Source organism: Lepidochelys kempii, chromosome 3 (assembly GCF_965140265.1).
Source record: "Lepidochelys kempii isolate rLepKem1 chromosome 3, rLepKem1.hap2, whole genome shotgun sequence".
NCBI classification, from domain to species: Eukaryota; Metazoa; Chordata; order Testudines; family Cheloniidae; genus Lepidochelys; species Lepidochelys kempii.
In genome coordinates this window covers 186,158,333-186,181,495 of record NC_133258.1, presented here as the reverse complement: position 1 = coordinate 186,181,495, position 23,163 = coordinate 186,158,333, and the positions used below count along the sequence as shown (strand labels likewise).

The 23,163-nt window shown below is 43.0% G+C and overlaps 1 protein-coding gene across 3 annotated transcripts in view; it reads right to left on the bottom strand.

Annotated features, from left to right (window-relative positions):
• CFAP36 (cilia and flagella associated protein 36) overlaps window positions 1-23,163 on the bottom strand; it is a 107,199-nt gene that overhangs the window by 4,301 nt on the left and 79,735 nt on the right. For 2 of the 3 annotated variants that reach the window (XM_073339332.1, XM_073339334.1), the window contains exons 8-9: window positions 3,709-3,881; window positions 3,084-3,236 (exon numbers count right to left, since the gene is read on the bottom strand). In XM_073339332.1, coding sequence (XP_073195433.1) covers window positions 3,084-3,236; window positions 3,709-3,881 — 326 coding nt within the window. The remainder of the gene's footprint in view (window positions 1-3,083; window positions 3,237-3,708; window positions 3,882-23,163) is intronic. The other variant, XM_073339335.1, reaches the window with a different exon arrangement.

Genomic DNA, 23,163 nt, shown 5'->3' with positions numbered 1-23,163 from the left:
TATAAGAAAGCTGACTTATTTCCCCCTATTTACTTTGATCTGCAGCAAGTTGTTTATTATAACTTTCTTTACTATCAGTTAAATCAGCTTTTAATCCTGACAAGTCATTGTGTAGTAAGGGTATCTTACCATGTCTGCTTACTTTCTGACACAAGTTATCTCTGTGCTTAGCACCACAGAGCCAATACTGCTACAGAAGTGTTAGGTGAATTGTACTATCAGAAATCAGTGCAATTGTCATCAAAATTCTCATTGCAGAGTCTATATTACTGGTGTGATACAAGAGACTATCAGCAAAACATGTCCTGAGTTTACAATTAGAGGTGGTGTTTATAGTACTTGCCTTTTTTAGAAAAATTTCCTATCGAGTTTAACATGGAAGTATTTCCAGAAAGTTAGGGAAACAAATGGGGCAGATTGCTTTCAAATGATCTTCTATCAACAGACTTAGAAATACAGTGCACACTGACCAATACTATGGTCCTAGCTTAGGAACAAACATGGTTATGAATTCTTTAACTCCCACCAATCAAGCAGCTGTACAGAGAGTACTGAATTCCATCTTGTTTATTGAACTGTGAGCGTTCCCTTATATATCAGGGCCAGCATCAATGCTTACATGTAAGGGAGGCATGCTGTTTTGATGTCAGGCATAATTGGTCTCATCAGATTAACTTTTCTGGTCCTACTTTTAGGAGTTTTCTAAACTTTATCCTTCAGTCTGCTGAATCACACTGCAGTGATTTCCTTCTTTCAACCATCCTTGCACCACTAAATAACTCAGGTTGTGTGCATTCAAGCAGGACACAGATCTCTTTTTGCAAGGCAACATCTAGTGTCTGATTATGACAGGATGAAGTAAATGAATTAGAAATACAGGAATTGCTGTACCAGAACAGACGTGGTCCTTTTAGGCCAGCTTCCTGTCTGAAAATGGTCATTAACAGTTGCTACAGAAGACAAAAGCTAATGAAATATATCAGCACCTAGGGATATGTCCACACTGCAATTAAAAAGCTGTGGATGGCCCATGCCACCTGACTCAAACAGCCCCTTAGCCCAAGCCCTGCGAGCCAACTGCTGTGTAGATCAGGGGTCAGCAACCTTTGAGAGGTGGTGTGCCAGTAATAAATTTTACATTTACAGGGGCCCCATGACGGAATCCAAGACTGGCAGTGGGCTGAGTGGTGCCGGGGGCCGGAAACCCGTTCATCCCGCTGCCAGCTTGGATGGACGGAACCCCGGGCCAGCAGCAGGCTGAGCAGGGCCGGTGGCCGGGATCCCAGCTGGCAGGGACTGGCGGACAGAACCCCAGACTGGCAGTGTGGGCGGCAGATGGAACCCCAGACAGGCAACGGGCTGAACTGCTCAGCCCACTGCTAGTCTGGGGTTTCATCTGCTGCCCACGCTGCCAGTCTGGGGTCCCGGCCGCTGGCCCCTGCCAGCTGGAGTTGCGGCAACCAGCCCCGCTCAGGGTTCTGTCCATCTAGGCCGGCAGCGGGCTGAGCAGGGCCAGGACCCCGGCTGGCAGCAGAGTGCCACTAAAAATCCACTCACCTGCTGCCTTTGGCACACATGCCACAGGTTGCCAACCCCTGGTGTAGATGTTCAGGTTCAGCATGGAGCTGGGGCTCTAGGCCCCTGTGAGGTGGGAGGGTCCCAGAACTTGGGCTGCAATCTGAGCCCAAATATCTACATGCCAGTTAAACAACCCCTTAACCCAAACCTCTTGAGCAAGAGTCAGCTGGCACTGGTCAGCCATGGGTGTCTAACTGCAGTGTAGACATACGCTAAGCGTGCTGCTTTTACCACACAGCAGGGACTGACCCCAGCTAACAATAACTGATAATTTATTTTATCAGAGGTAGTGTACATCTGATGCTGTTCTTACTTAAGAACTAAGTAATTTTTAAAAATCTCATGGAACTCATTGCTTAATTCTTAAGGAGAAGATGCCCTAGGAAGAAAGCCTGAGGTTTAATTTATGTAAATTTAAAATCCCTAATCCAGAAATGAAGGTTTCAATCCTTCTCTGCTTCGACACAGCAGCAAACAGCAAATACAAGTGTTCTGGCATCTTCATCTCTTCAGTTCCCCTACAAACTCACAGCACTCATTCCCCCTTCATAAGGGACCAACTGGTCTTGTCTGTATTTTAAATTTTAAAAAATTCACAAAGGAAACGTTCGTTCTCTTGAATGGTGATGTTGCTATTCATAGGCAGTTTGATCTTCTTTGTATTGTGCCAAATGGGCAATGCACACCTATTCCTGCCTCTTCAAGAGAATGATAGGCTACAGTACTGAATGTTCCAAGTCACCACTACAACTGTCTAATGACAGGCGAGATTAGAGCCATCAAGAATATGCCAGTTATGAAGAAATCATTTTGCTTTTCCATGGTCCTAACTCTATCACAGGAAGATTGCTTTCAGCACAAAAGCCTAGATTTTTGTGCAAGGTAAAAAGATGGTACGAGCACCCAAACTTCAGGCTTCCTTGCCTTAATACTGCTGCCTCCTCCACCAGTAGCTGAAGCTATAGGACTCACTTGAAATACAATTAAAACCCTTTACAAAGTCTCAAAAGAAAGGAAGTAATCACACTTAAGCCTTCTGTAAAATAACACTTCTCAGAAAATTCAAGCTAGTGGTGTTGACCATGAACGTTGTTTTTCTGCGTGTGTTAGCAAAAAAGGAACTAACGTTTCAGGGAACCAGTATGCAAAATCACATCTCACTAGCAGGTAGGAGCAAACTGTCATGCAATGAATCAGTTTAACAATATGCGCGAGAGCATAGAGCATGGGTTTATTATGAAGATTTACCATTGTAGAAAAAGCATTTAATGCTCACTAGATCACTAAGCTTTCTGCTTCTTATCTATAATGGTTTTAGATTGGAGAACTAATTTCTGCACAATGAATAACTTGCAACTGTGTGTGTTCTGCCATTGAATTCTACCACTTTTTCCTTGTTCTTTTGTTCTGTTTCAATATTCAGCTGCTATATCCATATCTTCATTGAAGTGGTCTGCGATTTTTCTAAACAAGATTAGTCATGCTGATTAAAGGTCATCCTTCACCTCTTTAGAAGATAATTCCTCTTCTTTCTGATCTATATTTGGTGTTGGTAGATTATTTCTTGACTCCTTCTTTATAGCCATCAGCGTATCTCGCTTCTGTTTTAAATAGTCTTCTCGTTGTCTGAGGCAGTGCGGTTCAAGCTCTGATAAATTCTGGAATTATTTAAAAGGCAAATTTACTAGAAAAACTCATTTCAGAGTGTACCAGTTATGTATTTATAAATGAAGGGACATGGAGTTCACCTAATACATACCTAGATATTTGGCTCTAGAATTACTGATCTAACAAAACTAATGAATTTGAGTTAAGGTGCCTAACTCAGTTGTCCATATTACATCATACACACAGATGCTACTAAGAAATTGTCAGAAGAATGGCAATAAACTCCTGGAAAATGAATTCTGTTCCAAGGTTGGGATCTCAAGGTCCAGTTTATACTGAATTGTAGCTTTCTGCAAATTAGATCATTGGATACACTGAAAAATTACTTAATACTTAACATAAGAGAATTCTAACCAGTAAAATGTTGTAACAACATGAAAATATGTATTGGTTGCATAATATTCAAATATCTTAGCTGTATGATATCTTATTCAAATAAAGTGGAATAAACCTGTTACTTACAAATCCCTCAAGCCCAGCTTCTCTTGTTGCATTCTCTGAACAATTTCCAGTTGCCTTTTTCTTAATTTTTTCTTTCACCTTGGTAGGTTCAGAAGGCTGTAGAGGAGATTCTATCACTCTTAGTAGAGGATGCACGGGCCTTAAATCTTCCTTAGTAGATTTGTTTGTTTCTTCTAGACAACAATTTTGCACAGAAACAAATTAGAAACATTATATATACAAACTATCAGAAATGTAAGATAAAAAAACCATACTGCACCAATGCATAAAAACATTGTAAGTTAAAACAATTTTTTTGAAATTAGATTTCCTCTTTACGGCTTAATTAAGAAACAGCTTCCTTCAAAAATGTATTTTGATGAAACATTCTTTTCACACTAACATCAGCTAACACTATAATTCTGTTACACACAAGAACAGGAAACAAGGATGGGGAGCAACATCATTGGCTTGTATGCTATTCTATAAATGACTAACGATTACTGTATTTCAAATTCAAATTTCAAATTCTTCACTTCCAAAAGACCAGTTCATGACATCTGGGCTCTCCTTTCAGTTATTAGCATTACAGTCAGTAGATCCAATCACTGCTAAGAGATAGGGCACTTTCTGGCCAGCTCCAAATGCACTTGTACTATTCAGTTTCTCCCTGCTTCAAAGAGCCTGGCAACAACAGTATGCTCTTTTTAAATCAGTGTTCTGATAGGAGAGAAAAAGGTTCTTGAAAGGAGAAAAAATGTTTCATATGCACAGGCTGACCCTAAACACTGGGAGATCAACTTGTTCAGTGTGGAGTTTGATCACTCATTGTGAAAAATCTGACCAAAGAGGGCTCTTCAGGTCTAATCTTGCCCATGCATTAGAACAGAAAGCAGGTCTGCCAGACTTCTGACTTAGGTAGCACCCAAACCTCCCAGTCACAGAGTGGGCTTGATGAGTGATATGGGAAGTGTGGGTAGCATATTTCAAACAAGATAAGATTGTCAGCTTTCTGATTCCCCCCAGTCTACTGATCAGCTCCTTCAATCCTCAATTAGTGGCCATACTGAACAAAACACATAGAAATGTTTTCTTCACTGTCTTTTGCCTCCTTTTTTTATTTATTTTATAGAGGTGGGCTTTCAAGGAGGATTCAGAGGAAGCTTCAGACCAGAAGAAAACCATTGGAGACCCAGCCTGCCTCACAGGACTTGTCCACCCCTAAGTCCCAATAATTACTTCAGTATTGGACAGATGGAGGCAGATAGGTATACTGCAGCCAAAAGGTCTTATGGTCCTGACCAGACCTGTCTGTTTTTTTTTTTTTTCTAAACAGCCAACCTTCCACAGTAGAACCTAAGGAAAGAGCCAAAATATTCTAAATTGTGAACTGAGTCACATTTACAATCCTCCTCACAAAGTCTCCCCTGTTAAACCCCATAGATCCTCCTACATAGCAGGAAGGAATGCTCCAGAACTCTGGATAAGTCAGCAGGGGCACTTGCAGTGATTTCCATAATTACTTGTTTAGTCCATTTTGGAATACACAGCTACTAAAGCCATAGCATCACCATTGTCTTTAAATCATATCAGTTGAGATTTTTGGGCATCCATTGAGGCTGCATCATAAAAAGGTGTGCCATGAGTAATGAACACAGCTAAAGACATCAGGCTCAGTGTTCTCAACTTGTTGACAGTAGCCACCTGACAAATTCTCTCTGATACATCCAGTGCTCCGGACCTTGGTCTGGGACACGAAGACTTTAAAATGAGCTGTGTCTAGAAGAGACTATTACATACTCCAATTGTAATAAGGAACAACATGGGACTCCAGGTAGTTTTTCTCATTAATTCTGTTGACTTCAGAACCTCAAGGTTCCACTTGTGTCTCCACTGAATCCCTTCTAAAATTATGTCCATGATCAGCTAATCCTCCATCGGAGGGAAAACATGCAATCCCATCATATATAAACAGCTACTACAACCATCAAGAATTTTGTAGATACACACTAAGCCTACACTGGCCCAAAAAGGAAGCATTTTGAATTAATAGTGGTATTTCCCATGTAAGAGCATAATTTTCTTCCGGTATTTGTTTCTCCGTTTCCTTTATCACCACCTAAGTAAAACATTACACACACAAATTACAATAGTTACATGGTAAAAGTGCAAAGTCAAGCACTCAAATGTTTGGAAATGCCAGAATTAAGGTTGCTCACCCAATCTTAATCTAGACCGCTATTTTTCCTCACTGGACCTCCTCCCATGACACATGCTAGGGAAAAAGAGTGGCTTTAGTTTTCTTAACTTTGCCATCATGCAGCAGGCCCTTGTGTTTCTGTTATAGTTCCCATTGAACTATATTGGCAGCAGACTTCTATCCCAGTGACTGTTGCTCTGATTGTTGCAACATGGACATTAAAGACCATACTAACTAGCTCACTGATGGACTGATTTAAAATATATATATATATATTTTTTGGAAGGGAGCCTTCTTCCACCTCACAAATCGTTTTGTGTATCAACTAATACTTGGTAATAATGATTAGTAGTCCCCAATGCACAGCGTAAGCTTTGAAGACTGGTAAACAGTCATTTTAATGTTACAATCAAAGAGAAGGGGTGCCAAAACACGTGTCCTATCACTCTTCTCTGGCCATTGTAGCTGCTACCAGGTTTTCATGGTGAGTGTGGCAGAAGGTCATCAGTGTCCCTGTGCTCCAATTACTTCTGCCCTTTTGCAGATTGCTTGGATGGTATTTTCATATTGCCAGATGTCCCTCTCACCTACTTGATAAGGATCCATCAAAACAGACACTGTTAACCTTTCTAGAGGAAGAACAGTGTCCACTTACTTTAGATATGCCAGCGTCATGGACAGTTGCCAAAGGAAGTGGAATAATCCTAGCCATTTTCATACAATCGTAGTAGGAACTGATTAAAGACTTACTAGATCATACAGTCCATCTCTTCACAAATGCAGGATGCTCTTTTACAGAATATTTTCTAGTATTTTCTATAGTTCTAAATATTCCAAGTGAGAGAGTTTCTACCATTTCAGGGCTATTTTGTTGTCATTTAGATTTTTCTGATATTCAGCCTCATTCTTCTCCTTTTCAATTTCATCTCATTCATCCTAGTAGTGTACCATCTTACCTCACTTTTCGCTACTTGATACATTGTTATCATTAGCCTTTGTTTATGGGCCTTCAGCTTGTTTTCATTACACAAGACAGTGTTCCACACAAAGCCTGTGTAATTTTCAAGTGACATATGTAAAACAGTGTCAAATGCTTTACTAAGTCCAAATATTTCTTCTACTACATTACACTTGTGCACTAATTTTGAGACTCTGGGTTTTTTAGGAAAGGCAATGAAAAGTTTGGCAAAAAAATTCTTCATATGCTGAAAAAGCTGAAAATTTGTTTTTTTTCCTCCTTTGGCCAACTGATAGATATTTGGTATCTGTGTCAAGATAACAGTCTTGCATGTTCACCTGTTTCTTTCTTCTTGGACAGAAGATGCAGAATGTTGTACAGCTGCCCATGCTGAAAAGAGAATAGTGCCACTGGAGCAGGAATTGATTCCAGTTGCACTGGTGGCATATGTCTGTGTAGGCACCAGAGCCAAGTGTGTCATGGATTGATCAAGTCACAACTCTCAATTCCAATACACTTTGTACACTCATAATGCCAAGAGCTCCCACAAAGTCTGGCATCAACTGAACTTCAGCTAGTTTGATACTAGGTGCATGTATCTGATAAGCCAACATAACGTGGTGGAAAGAAAATAAGAATCTATAGAGTATACTCTATCTTCTAGAGGACTCAAGGTGACTGAGGCAGTATGAATGCTACTGTGACTGGAGTCTCCATAGGTTTTCCAGCTTCTGAGAACAGAGTGGAATGTCTTCAGAGTTAAATACGCTCCTCATGAGGTAAACCTGTGTTTAGGGAGAGATGAGTCCCTGTCTCCTGAGCTGGTGTCAAACATGAATAGGGTGGTGTACTGAGGCCACAAAGAAACTGATGTTTTGAAGCAGTCTGTCAACATGAGAGCATCAAATGTAACTGAAGTTTCAAGGTGTTCAGTCACAGTTTCTACACTAACCACATAAGAGCTATGTTGAGACAAGTAGTGCCAACATAATCACAACCCTCAGCTGTAATGCCAGCCTCTTGCTTGTTTAAGGTTTTTGCCTTTTGTAGCCTTTATGCTATGTTGATTTCAGGATAGATTTACAAGGATTATGGCAGGAGTGCCTTCAGGTGCTCATCCTGGAACCCATCGGTCCATAGTAATATGTGGCACCAATCTAATTCAGACCAGACACCAATCAGTTGTATCAACAGTTAAATCATTTAGAACACTTTTTGAAGTTGCTGTGCTGCTTCTATAGTATAGATATCTAAAAAAGTAAAGGGGGAGCAGCCTGCAAAGTCCTAGTAAGGAGGAGAGGATGGAAGATGATAAAATACGAGTAGGATCTGATTTGAAACAGTCAAATGAAAAAGATTCCCATTCATTTATATCACATAATGGCAGACAGCTAAAAAGTGACAATTTTTTTAAGTGCTTATATACAAATGCTAGAAATCTAAATAATAAGATGGGTGAACTTGAGTGCCTCATATTAAATGAGGATATTCATATAATAGGCGTCACAGAAACTTGGTGGAATGAGGATAATGAATGGGACACAATAATACAAGAGTACAAAATGTATCGGAAGGACAGAACAGGTCATGTGGCGGGGCGGGGGGGATGGCACCATCTGTGAAAGAAAGCGTAGAGTCAAATGAAGTAAAAATCTTAAATGAACCAAACTGTACCATAAATTTGTATGGATAGTAATTCCATGCTTGAATAGTAACAATATAGCAGTAGGAATATACTGCTGACCAAGATGGTAAAAGTGACTGTGAAATGCTAGGCTATAAAGATGATAAAAATCAATAATAACACGGGATTTCAACTATCCTCATATTGACTGGGTACATACCACCTCAAGACGGGATACAGAGATAAAGTTTTTTAACCTTAAATGACTGCTTTTTGCAGCAGCTAGTCCTGGAACCCACAAGAGGAGAGGCAATTCCTGATTTAGTCCTAAGTGGAGCACAAGATCTGGTCCAAGAGGTGAATATAGCTGAACCGCTCGGTAATAGTGATCATAATAAAATTAAATTTAATATCCCTGGGGTGGGGTGGGGGAACACCACTACAGTAGCATTTAATTTCTGAAAGGGGAACTATACAAAAATGAGGAAGTTAGTTAAACAGAAATTAAAAGGTACAGTGCCAAAAGTGAAATCCCTGCAAGCTGTATGAAAACTTTAAAGACACCATAATTGAGGCTCAGCTTAAATTTATACCCTAAACTAAAAAACATAGTAAGAAGACCAAAAAAGTGCCACCATGACTAACCTACAAAGTAAAAGAAGCAGTGACAAGCAAAAAGGCATCCTTTAAAAAGTGGAAGTTAAATCCTAGTGAGGAAAATAGAAAGGAGCATAAACTCTGGCAAGTGGAGTGTAAAAATACAATTAGGAGGCCAAAAAAGAATTTGAAGAACAGCTAGCCAAAGACTCAAAAAGTAATAGCAAAAAAATGTTTAAGTACATCCGAAGCAGGAAGCCTGCTATACAACCAGTGGGATCACTGGACAATTGAGATGCTAAAGGAACACTCAAGGAAGACAAGGCCACTTCAGAGAAACTACATGAATTCTTTGCATCTGTCTTCATGGCTGAGGATGTGACGGAGATTCCCAAACCTGAGCCATTCTTTTTAGATGACAAATCTGAGGAACTGTCCCAGATTGAGGTGTCATTAGAGGAGGTTTTTGGAACAAACTGATAAACCAGTAATAAATCACCAGGACCACATGGTATTCACCCAAGAGTTCTGAAGGAACTCAAATGTGAAATTGCATAACTACTAACTGTGGTATGTAATCTATCATTTAAATCAGTTTCTGTACCAGATGACTGGAGGATGGCTAATGTGATGCCAACTTTTTAAAAAGGCCCCAGAGGCGATCCCAGCAATTACAGGCCAGTAACTTCAGTACCAGGCAAACGGGTTGCAACTGTAGTAAAGAACAGAATTTTCAAACTCATAGATGAACATGATTTGTTGGGGAAGAGTCAACATGGTTTTTGTAAAGGGAAATCATGCCTCACCAATCTACTAGAATTCTTTGAGGGGGGGTCAACAAGCATGTGGACAAGGGGGATCCAGTGGATCTATTGTACAGAGATTTTCAGAAAGCCTTTGACACGGTCCCTCACCGAAGGCTCTGAAGCAAAGCAATCTGTCATGGGATAAAAGGGAAGGTCCACTTATGGATCGGTAACTGGTTAAAAGATAGGAAACTAAGGTTAGGAATAAATGATCAGTTTTCAGAATGGAGAGAGGTAAATAGTAGTGTCACCCAGGGTCTGTTCTGGGACCAGTCCTATTCAACATGATCTGGAAAAGGGGGTAAACAGTGAGGTGGCAAAATCTGTGGATGATACAAAACTACTTAAAATAGTTAAATCCCAGACAGATTGTGACGAGCTACAAAAGAATCTCTCAAAACTGCGTGACTGGGCAACAAAATGGCAGATGAAATTTAATGTTGATAAATGCAAAGTAATGCACATTGGAAAGCATAATCCCAACTATACATATAAAATGATGAGGTCTAAATTAGCTGTTACCACTCAAGAAAGAGATCTTTGAGTCATTGTGGATAGTTCTCCAAAAACATCCACTCGATGTGCAGCAGCAGTTAAAAAAGCTAACAGAATGTTGGGAATCATTAGGAAAGAGAAAATATCATATTGCCTCTATATAAATCCATGGTACGCCCACACCTTGAATAATGCATGCAGATATGGTCACCCGATCTCAAAAAAATATATATTGGAATTTGAAAAGGTACAGAAAAGGCTAACAAAAAGGATCAGGGGTATGGAACAGCTTCCATATAAGGAGAGATTAATAAGACTGGGACTTTTCAGCTTGGAAAAGAGAGACAACTAATGGGGAATATGATAGAGCTTTATAACATCATGACTAGTGTGGAGAAAGTAAACAAGGAAGTGGTATTTACTCCTTCTGATAACACAAGAACTAGGGATCACCAAATGAAATTAACAGTCAGCAGGTTTAAAACAAATAAAAGGAATTATTTCTTTATACAGTGTATAGTCAACCTGTGAAACTCTTTGCCAGAGGATGTTGTGAAGGCCAAGACTATAACAGGGTTCAAAAAAGACCTAGATAAATTAATGGAGGATAGGTCCATCAATGGCTATTTGCCAGGATGGGCAGGGTCGGTGTCCCTAGCCTCTGTCAGAATCTGGGAATGGGCGACACTTGATGATTACCTGTTCTGTTCCTCTGAAGCACCTAGCAATGGCTACTGTCAGAAGATAGGATACTAGGCTAGATGGACATTTTGTCTGACCCAGTATGGCAGTTCTTATGTTCTTAAACGATATGTAAACACATTTATTTAAGCACTTTTGTTGGATCATATTAAAGAAGTTCTGTATTAAAATCACAAATGAGTTTGATTCCCCAGAGTTTAAATTCCAGGGTATTACTAATTAAGAGGTCTCTTGGTTTTTGGTACTGTTTCTGTCCCTCTATGTGTGAAACTTGCAAGCTGCTAATTGTGTTAGTACATTCTAAGACAGAGTCTGTTCTCAAAGCAATTCACAGAGAGAGAGACTCAAAGCAATACTCTAACAACAGAAACAGCACCCAGAGACTCCCCACCCTTTTGTTGTATTAACAATTGTGATTAAAATAGAGATAGAGGATGTATGTGGATGGATGCTTGGTGTGGATAATAACTGAATGATCAGGGAGGTGCCAGCCTAAGAATCCAGTGTCCATTGGCTGAAGAAGGCGTCAAGTGGAAATAACCAGAGGACCCCCCCGGAGGGCAGACTGGAATCCACCCAACAGCCTCAAGGATGGGAGAACCAAAGAACAAGATAACATCTTGGAGCCGTCAGGAATGTGCTATCTGCTGATTGATTCAGCAACAGCATGATGAAGCAATTCCCATAGACTGGCATAGGAAGAAATTCCTATAAAAATAGACTCTAAAAAGTGAGAACTTTGGGGTCTGATTCTGCAAACCAACTTCCAGGAGCATCAGATGAGCATCTGACAAGGCCCTGCTCCCTCCTCATGTCCAGGCCACCTGGCCAGTGGCTTGGCATGAGCAACTCTAAGGCTGGTAACTATGATAACAACCTTGCAGAACCTGTGTGTGTGGGTGTGTGTGTGTGTGTGTGTGTTTGTATGAATGAATGTGTGAATAAATATGAGATTGAATGGCATGTTATAGCTATAACTAACTGCTTACTATGATTCTTTCTGTATTCACAATAAATGTGGTATTTTGCCTTTTTCCCTTTAATAAGATCCTGCTGGTTTTTATTTTATTGGTACAACACTTTTAGATCTTAATTATAATAACTAAGAATCTGAATAAATGTAATAAAATGGTGAAAAAACGTTTACTCACCTTCTCGTAACTGTTGTTCTTCAAGATGTGTTGCTCATACCCATTCCAATTAGGTGTGCACGCGCTGCATGCACAGTTGTCAGAAAGTTTTTCTCCTAGCAGCACGTCGGGTTGGCTGTGGAGCCCCCTGGAGTGGTGCATTCATGGCACTCAATATATGACCCTGCACCTCCTCAGTTCCTTCTTGCCGTTACTCTGACAGAGTGGAAGGCGGGAGGGTTTGGAATGGATATGAGCAACACATCTCAAAGAACAACAGTTACGAGAAGGTGAGTAACTGTTTTTTCTTCTTCGAGTGATTGCTCATATCAATTCCAATTAGGTGACTTCCAAGCCTTACCTAGGCGGCGGGGTCGGAGTTATGGAAACGCTGATTGGAGCACCACTCTGCCGAAAGCTGCATTATCTCTGGCATGGTGGTCCTGCTTTGAGCAGGGGGTTGGACTAGATGACCTCCTGAGGTCCCTTCCAACCCTGATATTCTATGATTCTATGATGGCATAGTGAGAGGTGAACGTATGTACCGAGGACTGAGTTGCTGCCTGCAGATTTCTTGTATCGGGACCCGGGCTAGGAACACTGCTGATGAGGCCTGGACCCTCATGGAGTGCGCTGTAAGAGCTGGTGCTGATATTTTGGCCAGCTCATAGCACGTGCGGATGCATGACGTGATCCAGGAGGATATTCTTCGAGATGAGACCGGGAGTCCTTTTATCCAGTCTGCCACCGATATGAACAGCTGGTTCTACTTCTAGAATGGCTTAGTGCGCTCGATGTGGAAAGCTCGTGCTCGCCAAACATCGAGGGAGTGCAGCCTCTGCTCCGGGCTACTGTCATGAGGCTTAGGGTAAAAGACTGGCAGGAAAATGTCCTGACTGGTGTGGAAGTGTGACACCACCTTGGGAAGAAAGGCTGGATGAGGCCTGAGTTGCACCTTATCCCTGTGGAAAATCATGTAAGGCGGGTCTGAGGTAAGGGCCTTTAGCTCGGACACCCTCCTTGCAGATGTAATGGCGACCAGAAAGGCTACTTTACTTGACAGATATAGAAGGGAACAAGTCGCCAGCAGTTCAAATGGGGGCCCAATTAACCTGGTCCTCTCCAGTGTAAAATCCCACATGGGGACAGGCTGCCTGATCTGGGGATGTAGGCAGTCCAGACCATTGAGGAAAAGACCAAACATAGGGTTGGCGAAGACAGATTGACCAGATGCTCCCAGGTAGAAGGCCGAGATAGCAGCGAGGTGTACCCTTATGGAGGACGCTGCCAGGCCTTCCTGTTTCAGGTGCAGGAGGTACTTCAATATCAGAGGTATAGGTACTTGGAGAGGGGGGGGTACGACATTCAAACCAACAAGAAAATCTCTTCCACTTCTCCAGGTATGTGGCTCTAGTGGAGGGCTTCCTGCCTCCTTACTTGTTCTGAGCACAGAAGTTCCATGGGGTTCAGCCATGAAGTTTCCAAGCCATGAGGTGGAGGGACCGCAGGTTGGGGTGATGAAGGTGACTGTGGTCCTGAGTGATTAAGTCGGGGAGGAGAGGCAACGTGATCGGGGCATCACCAACAGTTCCAAGAGAGTGGTGTACCAATGTTGTCTGCTGGAGCCACCAGAATTATCACTGCCCTATCCCTGCGGACCTTGAGAACAACCCTGTGCACAAGAGGGAATGGGGGAAAAGCGTAGAGCAAGCGAGCTCCCCAGGGTAGCAGGAATGCATTCGTGAATGAGCCTGGGCTGTGTCCCTGGTAGGAGCAGAACACTGGGCACTTCCTGTTGCAGTGGGTGGCAAACAGGTCGACCTGGAGAAATCTCCACTTTCGGAAAATGAGGTGTATGACACCCAGATGGACCACTCGTGCATGTGGAAGGCCCTGCTGAGGTGATCCGCCAGTGTGTTCTGAATGCCTGGTAGAAAGGATGCTTCCAGATGAATGGAGCAGGCTATCCAGAACTCCCACAGCCGGAGGACTTACTGACATAGGGGAGAGGAATGGGGTACACTCTGCTTGTTGATGTAAAACATGGCAGTAGTGTTGTCTGTTAGAACAGGCCTCACATGCTAGTCGCACTGCCCTCAGCTCCTTGATGTTGATATGGATGGAGAGCTCATCCTGCGACCAAAGGCCCTGTGTTTGGAGGTCTCCCAAATGCATATCCCATCCCAAAGCCAACGCGTCCGTTACCAGGGACAAGGAAGGCTGAGAGCTGTTGAAGGGGACTCCTTCACATACTGTTTGAGAGTTGAGCCACCACTGAAGGGACTCCAGGACCTGCCTTGGCACCGTGACCACTGAATTCAAGCTATTGCATCCCAGGCAGTAGGCCAAAGCGAGCCATGTCTGTAGAGGCCTGAGCCTCAGTCTGGTGTGCCGGGTCACATAAGTGCAGGCAGCCATGTGGCCAAGGAGAATCAGGCACCCCCTTTCTGTAGTGGTTGGGAATTGCCGGAAGCCTTGAATGATGTCTATGATGGCTTAGAATCAGGCCTCTGGCAGAAGTGCTCATGCCTGAACCGAGTCTACCACCACCCTAATTAATTCTAATCTTTGGGTCAGTTCCACGGTGGACTTCCCCAAGTTGAGGAGGAGACCCAGTCACTCAAATGTAGATCTGACTAATCAGATTTCAGACCCCACCTGCCCCCTGGTGCAGCTCCTGCGCAGCCAGTTGTTGAGGTAGGAGTAGACTTGCACCTGCCGCCGATGGAAGAAAGCAGCCATGACCGACATGCACTTGGTGAACACTTGGGGGGGCTGTTGAGAGGCCAAACGGTAGGAACGTGAATTGATAATGCTTGTGGTTGACCATGAAGCATAGGAAGTGCCGGTGTGTGGGTCGAATCACTATATGGAAGTATGCGTCTTTCATGTCGAGGGCAGCGTACCAGTCTCCCGGATCCAGGGAGGGAATAATGGTGCCCACGGAGACCATGCGGAACTTCAACTTTACTATGAATTTGTTGAGTCTGCACAGATCTAGAATGGGTCTGAGGACCCCGTTTGCCTTGGGGACTAGAAAGTATCAGGAGTAGAATCCCTTGCCCCTTAAGTCCTGAGGAACCTCCTCCACCGCTTCCATGGCAAGGAGCGCCTGCACCTCCTGGATAGGAGCTGCTGCTGAGGCTTGAAATGTTTCTGTTGGGTTGCCGGAGTGTGCATACCCAAGGATTTCATAATAGCCCTTGAGTCTTTTAGGCGATACAGCCTAGAGTCAGTCTGCTCCACGAACAGACCCGCCCCATCAAAAGGCAGTGTGACGGATTCGGTCACAGAGACCGCCTTGGGACTGTCACCTGATGTGCTGAGACTACCTCTGAGCCTGTTTTCCCTGCCAGCTTGGGACTTCAGAACCCTGTCTTGTTGAGCCAGATACACTAATCTGCTGCAACACAGACCCGGGGTCTGAACCACCCCAAAGCTGCAGACTTAACTGAAAATGGCTTAGCAAGTGTTCCTGTCTCTAGCACCCAGACACTCAGCTCCCAATGGGATCCAAACCCCAAATAAATCCTTTTTACTCTGTATAAGGCTTATACAGGGTAAACTCATAAATTGTTCACCCTCTATAATGCTGATAGAGAGAGATGCAGAGCTGTTTGCTCCCCCAGGTATCAATTACTTACTCTGGGTTAATTAATAAGCAAAAAGTGATTTTATTAAGTACAAAAAGTAGGATTTAAGTGGTTCCAACTAATAACAGACAGAACAAAGTAAGTTACCAAGCAAAATAAAACACGCAAGTCTAAGCCTAATACATTAAGAAACTGATTACAGATGAAATCTCACCCCCAGAGATGTTCCAATTAGCTTCTTTCACAGACTGGACTCCTTTCTAGTCTGGGTCCAGAAATCACCCACACCCCTGTAGTTACTGTCCTTTGTTCCAGTTTCTTTCAGGCATCTCTTTGGGGTGGAGAGGCCATCTCTTGAGCCAGCTGAAGACAAAATGGAGAGGCTGCAGGGCCTTTTATATTCTCTCTCTTGTGGGTGGAAACCCCTTTGTTCTTCTGTGCAAAGTCACAGCAACAAGATGGAGTTTGTAGCCACCTGGGCAAGTCACATGTCCATGAATGATTTAGCTTTTGGAGGCCAAGGCCATTGTTTACATGTAAGTTTGAAAGTTCCCAGGAAAGCTCAGATGTGGATTGGCGTCTCCCAAAGTCCATTGTCAGCTAAATGTTTTTTGATTGGGCACTTACTGAGAATAGCCCTTTCTCAGGAAGCTGATCAAATGCTTCACTACTTAGAATCAAACACATTGCGATACAAGTACATAGCTAATATTCATAATTTCAAATACAAAAATGATACACATTTACAGACAGCATATTCATAACCAACAAACTACAACCTTTCCATAGACACCCCACTTGACTTCCTCTGTACAAGAACTTGTGCAACCATAGGACCCTGGTTGCAACAATGATCTATACGGTCACAGTTCATGTCAATAACGTCACAGGCAGGTCCTACATGGTCTGCTGAACCTTGGGTGGAAGTTCTGAGGCCTGCAGGCATTAGCTATGCCCCATGGCAATACCGGAGGACAAGGTGTGCGTCACCGAGTCCGCAGCATCCAGTGAGGCCTGTAAAGAGGTCCGTGCCACCGCCTTGCCCTCCTCCACTATAGCTCCAAACTCCTCCTTGGACTCAGCTGGCACCAGCTCCTTAAACCTGAGCATCGAGTTCCAAGAGTTGAAGCTGTACCTACTCAGAATTGCCTGCTGATTGGCAATCCTGAGTTGCAAACCCCCCCCACCCCGTAGAGTACACTTTGCACCCAAATAAGTCCAGGTGCTTGGCGTCCTTGGACTTAGGCACTGGGGCTTGTTACCCCTGCCTTTCCTTCTCGCTCACCGCAGCCATCACCAACGAGAAAGGCTGCAGGTGTGTAAAGAGGTATTCGTACCCCTTAGATGGGACAAAGTACTTCCTCTCCATGCCCTTCGCGGTGGGAGGGATGGAGGCCAGGGTCTGTCAAATGGTCTTAGCATTGGCCTGTATGGTCTTGATGAGGGGCAAAGCCATCCTAGATGGACTTTACGGGGCCAGGATGTTGACCATCAGGTCCTCTGATTCCACCACCTCCTTGGCCTGCAAACCCATGTTTTGGGCCACCCTGAAAAGGAGGTCCTGGTGGGCATGGCTGTCTACGGGGGGTGGTCCACAGACCAGGACGAGAAGGCTAATGGAGGAACGGGGTCCTCCTCCCTCTTGCTGACAGGGCCAGGCAAACCTGGATTGGGAACTGGGGTTGGTTCCAGGGGGGGCAAGGAAATGGTACCTCCTCAGCACCCCGAGGGGGTGGGGCAACTGGTGGAAGTCTCCGGCACCCATGGTTCAAAGGTGGCAGACCAGGATCCTTCAGATTGGATATCCTGTGCCTGGTGGTACACCCATGGAGTCCCAAATGGCCACTGCGCTAGTCCCTGTCACTGCACAGGCCACGGCCCTGCCCGCACCTCAGGCCTTCCACGACCCGACCAGTGCTGGCCCCACTCCAAGTATCTAGACCCCATCTCGAAGACGGGGACTGGGACCATGATGGAGCTGGTCCAGTGAACTGCACTGCACTGGAGAACGGAGTCGCAATGCCGCAAGGCTAGAGAGTGGTGCCGCATCTGGAGCTGCGGGCGGTAGTTGATCGGTGCCTGGACTGGTGTCGGGAGCGGGACCTGCTACGCAACCAGGATCGACGCAAGGATCAGTGTCGCAAGCGAGAGTATCACTGTGACCTGGAGAGATGCTGTGAATCTGACTGGCACCACGAGTACGACCGGCGCCGGGTCTGTGAGTGGCGCCATGATTCCATCAGCAGTGCCAAGGGACGGAGCATCACCGGTTTGCCTCGAGACGGTGCCACACGATGCGGTACCAGAGGCTTGGTGGAACGATGGGCATCCTCGGCACTGTCATAGCAATGAGGTCTCTCGCGACCTCAAAGGCATCCAGGGTGCATGGCAATTCCACCTCCTCAATGACCTGGGCTGGGGAGTCCAACTTGTGGGGCCAAAGTCGAGGGTGCCATCTCCACAGACTTTGGCACTGGACGCTCCTCTCTGGGATGCGTCCCATTGGCTGGCTCCAGAGGGGTGGGTCTCTGGGACGGAGATCCGCTCCTCCTTTGCTTCCAGTGCTGCTTCTGTGCCAGGGAGTGGAGCGGTGCTAGGTCAATCTTGCGGGTTTCGGCACCGGGGAGCAGGGGTGCCGCGGGTCTCTGCCAGAGTCCTTCCACGGTGCCCCTTCCACCACTATCACCGGGGCGCTGCGCACCAATGAACTCGGTACCGGGTCTTGCAGTGCTGCTGGAGGTTGTGATCTGAGTGCCGCTTCCACAAGAAGCTGCTTGAGGCAGAAGTCTCGCTCCTTTTTTGTTCTGGGGTGAAACCCTTTACAAATCCTGCACTTGTCTGCTTGGGGAGCCTCCCCCAGACACTTGAAACGAGCATCGTGGGGGTCGCCCGTTGGCATGGCTTTGTTGCAGGATTTGCAGGGCTTGAACCCCTAGGACTTGGGCATGTAAGCCCCCACAAGGAAACGCAGTCGGGGTGCTGGGTAAACCCCCCAACCCAACAGCTAACTAACTAACTACTAACTATAACAACTAAAAGAAAAGGAGTACTTGTGGCACCTTAGAGACTAACCAATTTATTTGAGCATGAGCTTTTGTGAGCTGCAGTTTCCACGGTATGCATCCGATGAAGTGAGCTGTAGCTCATGAAAGCTCATGCTCAAATAAATTGGTTAGTCTCTAAGGTGCCACAAGTACTCCTTTTCTTTTTGCGAATACAGACTAACACGGCTGTTACTCTGAAACCTATAACAACTAAGAACTAACTAAGAAGTACAAAAAACAAACAAACAATCAATGCTCAGGAAACGTGGAGAGCTTGTGAAGCAAGACGCCACAGTTCCAACGACCGTCACTGGCGGTAAGAAGAAACTGAGGAGGCGCCAGGTCGGCAGGGTCATATATTGAGTGCTATGAAGGCACCACTCCAGGGGGCTCCACAGCCGACCCAACAGATGCTGCTAGGAGAAAAACTTTCCAACGACTGCACACGCACACCTAATTGGAATCGATATGAGCAATCACTCGAAGAAGAATGATGCATTTCTTATTTATTAGATAAGCAATTTTATTTGCTATTTGTGTCAAGCTGTACTTGGATAGAAATATAGCATTTTAATTTTTTAATGAGATTAAGCTACCTTAAAAGTGCTGGATACCTAAGGAAAAAAATTAATCAGAAAGTTTATCAAAACATGTTTTGCATTTTTAATTATTATTTTTCATACAAAGGCAGTATTATCTGTGGTTAGTGAACTGAACTCATTGGTTTCTGGCACCATGTCCTTCAAGACTTTAGCTCCAGCAGATCTCATCCCTCTCCCACCTACTTTTTATTCATAGTTTGGAAAAGGAAAACAAGATTTCCTGCTTTTTCAGCTAGTTTCTTAACTTTTAATGAAATAGTAATTGAACTGATCTAGTTGAATAAACTGAAATGAAAAAGACATTTTTTATGCACCTACAGAAGAGGCTACTGGTGTTCAAAGCTAGATCAGCACTTCCCCAAACTCTGGTTCCAGATGCTTACCCAGAGATTTCCACCACTTCAGTAGTCTGACTTTCTTTAAAAGTTGGCAACAAACATGTACTGTTTAATGTTATTTTTTGTATTTAAATGATTTTTAATAGATTATAATAATTTTGGCCTTAACATAGATTGTCAATTTCAAATTTAATTTTAAATATGTTTTTTTTTAAAATAAACGTGTATTTTAAAAGTCCAATTGAAGTAAAAAAATCCAATTTTTTATTTTATAATAGATTTTTATCCACCCTGATTTCAAGAACAGTTCACTTCACTGAACTAAAGCTCTGTAAGAATCAAGCCTCAATGTACCTATAATCACATAAGTAGATTTTTTTAGTGGAGTAGAGACGTGCTAAATAGGCATTGTGTTAGGACAGGATTATTAGCTCAAGGAAAAATTGCTGAATAGATAAAGGTATCCTAGCAACAGATGAGAGACGCACAATAAAAGCCAAGGAATTCCTCTGCAGGCAACATTATGATTAAGAAAAAGAAACAGATAGTTGAAGGCAGTGAGGTTGTTACCTGTTGGAACTGTCTTTGGAGTAAATGGCCTTGAAACTTTAAGCTAGTAGAATTCCCTACCAGATCTTATACATGAGTATGGATCCCAACAGTAAGGATTTCTTACAAAATCTCTCTTTACAAAATACATATTATGTATACACCTCCAACTATCAAAACAGTACTGGTTAAAAGAAATTAGTATTTTGGTCCACCCCAATCACTATTAGCAAAGAGCCTGCAGCAGCCCTAGCAGGGTCACCAATGTTCATCCAATTTCAGGATCAATACTACAAGACAGCAGAATTGCAGGGACTAAGCAAGTATATCTCAGACTCCTTGAGGGGTTAATTCACAACAAATGTGCTTGTTCTCTAGGGAATGCTACAACAATCCCAGAGTTCAAAGTATACAAATGTGTTTCTCCATCATATCCCTGCTGTTCAGCTCTACACCTTCTCAGCCCAGGGTGTAGACAGAATATGTTCCACACTAGAACCAAAAGCCTGTTCCAAAACCCAAATACCAGCTTCCTGAGACCCAGATCTCAGATCCTTCCTCCAATATTGACAGCTGAAACTCTTTTTAGGGTATGGCAGGTAATTTGCTTCCCCTATGTGAAAGGTCACCAGTTTCTTCATCCTCTTGCTGCGGCTGCGATACAAACACCCCATCAAAGATTCACATCACAATTGTTAACATGCAATAGCAAATAGCACTGGCTTGATCAGACAACCCATATATCATGACCTTTAATAAACACAGTCCTTTTTTTCAAATGATCCAGCCATTTTTCACTGTGTAACTTGTGCACACTGCAAGTCTACCTAGAGGCGCACTCAAGGAAGTAAATATATTATGCTGTCAAAAATCATAATTCTGCTCAAAAAGTGAAATTAAGAGATAAAGAAAGAGAGAGCAAACCAACTGATCTTGAACCAAATGCAGAATGATTCTCTTTGGAGAAAACACAGCTATGCCTGAGTGTACTCTGAACAAGTCATCAACATTTATGCCTGGTTCTTTAAAAGGGATATTTTCCTACTATATAGAAATGCTATATAATTAGCAATGAAAGGTGCAATACAGACACACACCAGGGAGACAGAATCAATGCAGTTTTATAAAAACTGATTCTGTAGTGACAATACAGAAAATATGGAGCTTATTAATAACAATCATGTTATATAAATACACACACAGAGGCCAGAATCTTGGCATAATATAGGCTTAAGCCTTTAAAACATGTTAAATAGAAGCTGCTGTTTTGTGTTTCACTTATAGGAGCTGTAGGTTAAGTAACTAAAAACTTTTGCTCAATTATAAAGTAATTTTTTTCTTCCATTTTACATGCTTTATCCCTATACATTATAGAAATCTAGTAGATCAAGCTATACTATCTGATATTGTATCACAAGGTAAAATTTTATTATTAGATAAAATAAATCTGAAAAGGTGTTAATTAAGATTTAAGAAACTACACTGATAATTTAAGAGCTCTAAAGGCATTCTATAACAGAACCTTTCATTTGAAGGAATTTTCAATGCCTAGGAAACTTGACCAGAAAATACTGAAAAATAGTTCAGACCATGCTGCCTATTTTAAATAGATATGTGAGCAATAATATAACTAATCTTTAACAAGGTATAATTGCCAGGTGTTTGTTTTGAATTTAAAAAGCTGATACATTTAAATGACATCTTGAAAAGCCAATATGAAGTATAAATCTTTAGCGTGAATCAACCGAAGTGCATACGATTATGAGGTATGGTCAAATGTATGTTTGGCAGTTTCATGAAGAGAGTTTTGTACATGAAGCAATCATATTAACCTCATAACTGAAGTGTAGGGGATAATCAAGTACTGGAACAGAGGTGTGTACAGTTGGTTTGTACTATTTCATTAAATGTTGTCTCTAATTGGTGACTGACTGAGTCAAATAACTTTACACTGCTGCATGATTAACTACTAAACAAGACAGAAACATCAAACAGTGTGAAGAGACTTTACATAAAGCCTCTGTTCTCAGGTCAAAATGGACATTTCTGCAGACAGCTAAAAATGCTGATGAAAGAGCATGGAGTTGTGCAAAGTTGGCCAAAGGACACCACCACAAAGGGCCAAGAAAAGTAACCTGTGGAAGTAGATCGATGACTGATGCTAAGAGAGCAGATGTTCAACATATGGTCCGATGTGTATCTCACAAACTGGTAGAGCAGAAGATGTTTTGTATAAAGATACTGGAATTTCCCAGATAAAATTGCAAGTAGTCATAAAGGAGATGCCTTGTTTTCGCAATGGACAATGGTTAGAGACAGAACTTGTATCCTGGTTGGACATTTCAAATCTTCACCAGAAGCTTGGATCACTTTCTCGTTGGCTCACATCAGCTACTTCAAGAAGAGGAACAAGGTCATGCCATCCAGCAGAAAAATGTATAAAATGTCCTGAGTTGTTCAACACATTGCTTCAGGAAGCAGAAACACTTGGATGAAAGACACGGAGCTGGACTGATGAGCAAAAGCACCCCCACCATGGTAACAACTAAAGTCTTTCGCTAACAAGCACCCTATTAATTCTGTCTTTGAGAGTCCTGTCTAAGAAGACGGCTGAGAAGTCTGGAAAGAGAATAAGAATACTGTTGACATAACTTGAGTGAATCACCTGAATGCACTCCATCTATCTTGAGAAACCAGTCACTGCAACTGTGATGCTGAGCTGGAGAACCCACCTTCATGCCAGACCAATTGATAAGTAGAAAAATAACTTTTATACATGTATTGTTTTCCCAAGTGGTGACTTGGTTATGTTTAGCTAAATGCTTCTCAGAAAGAACA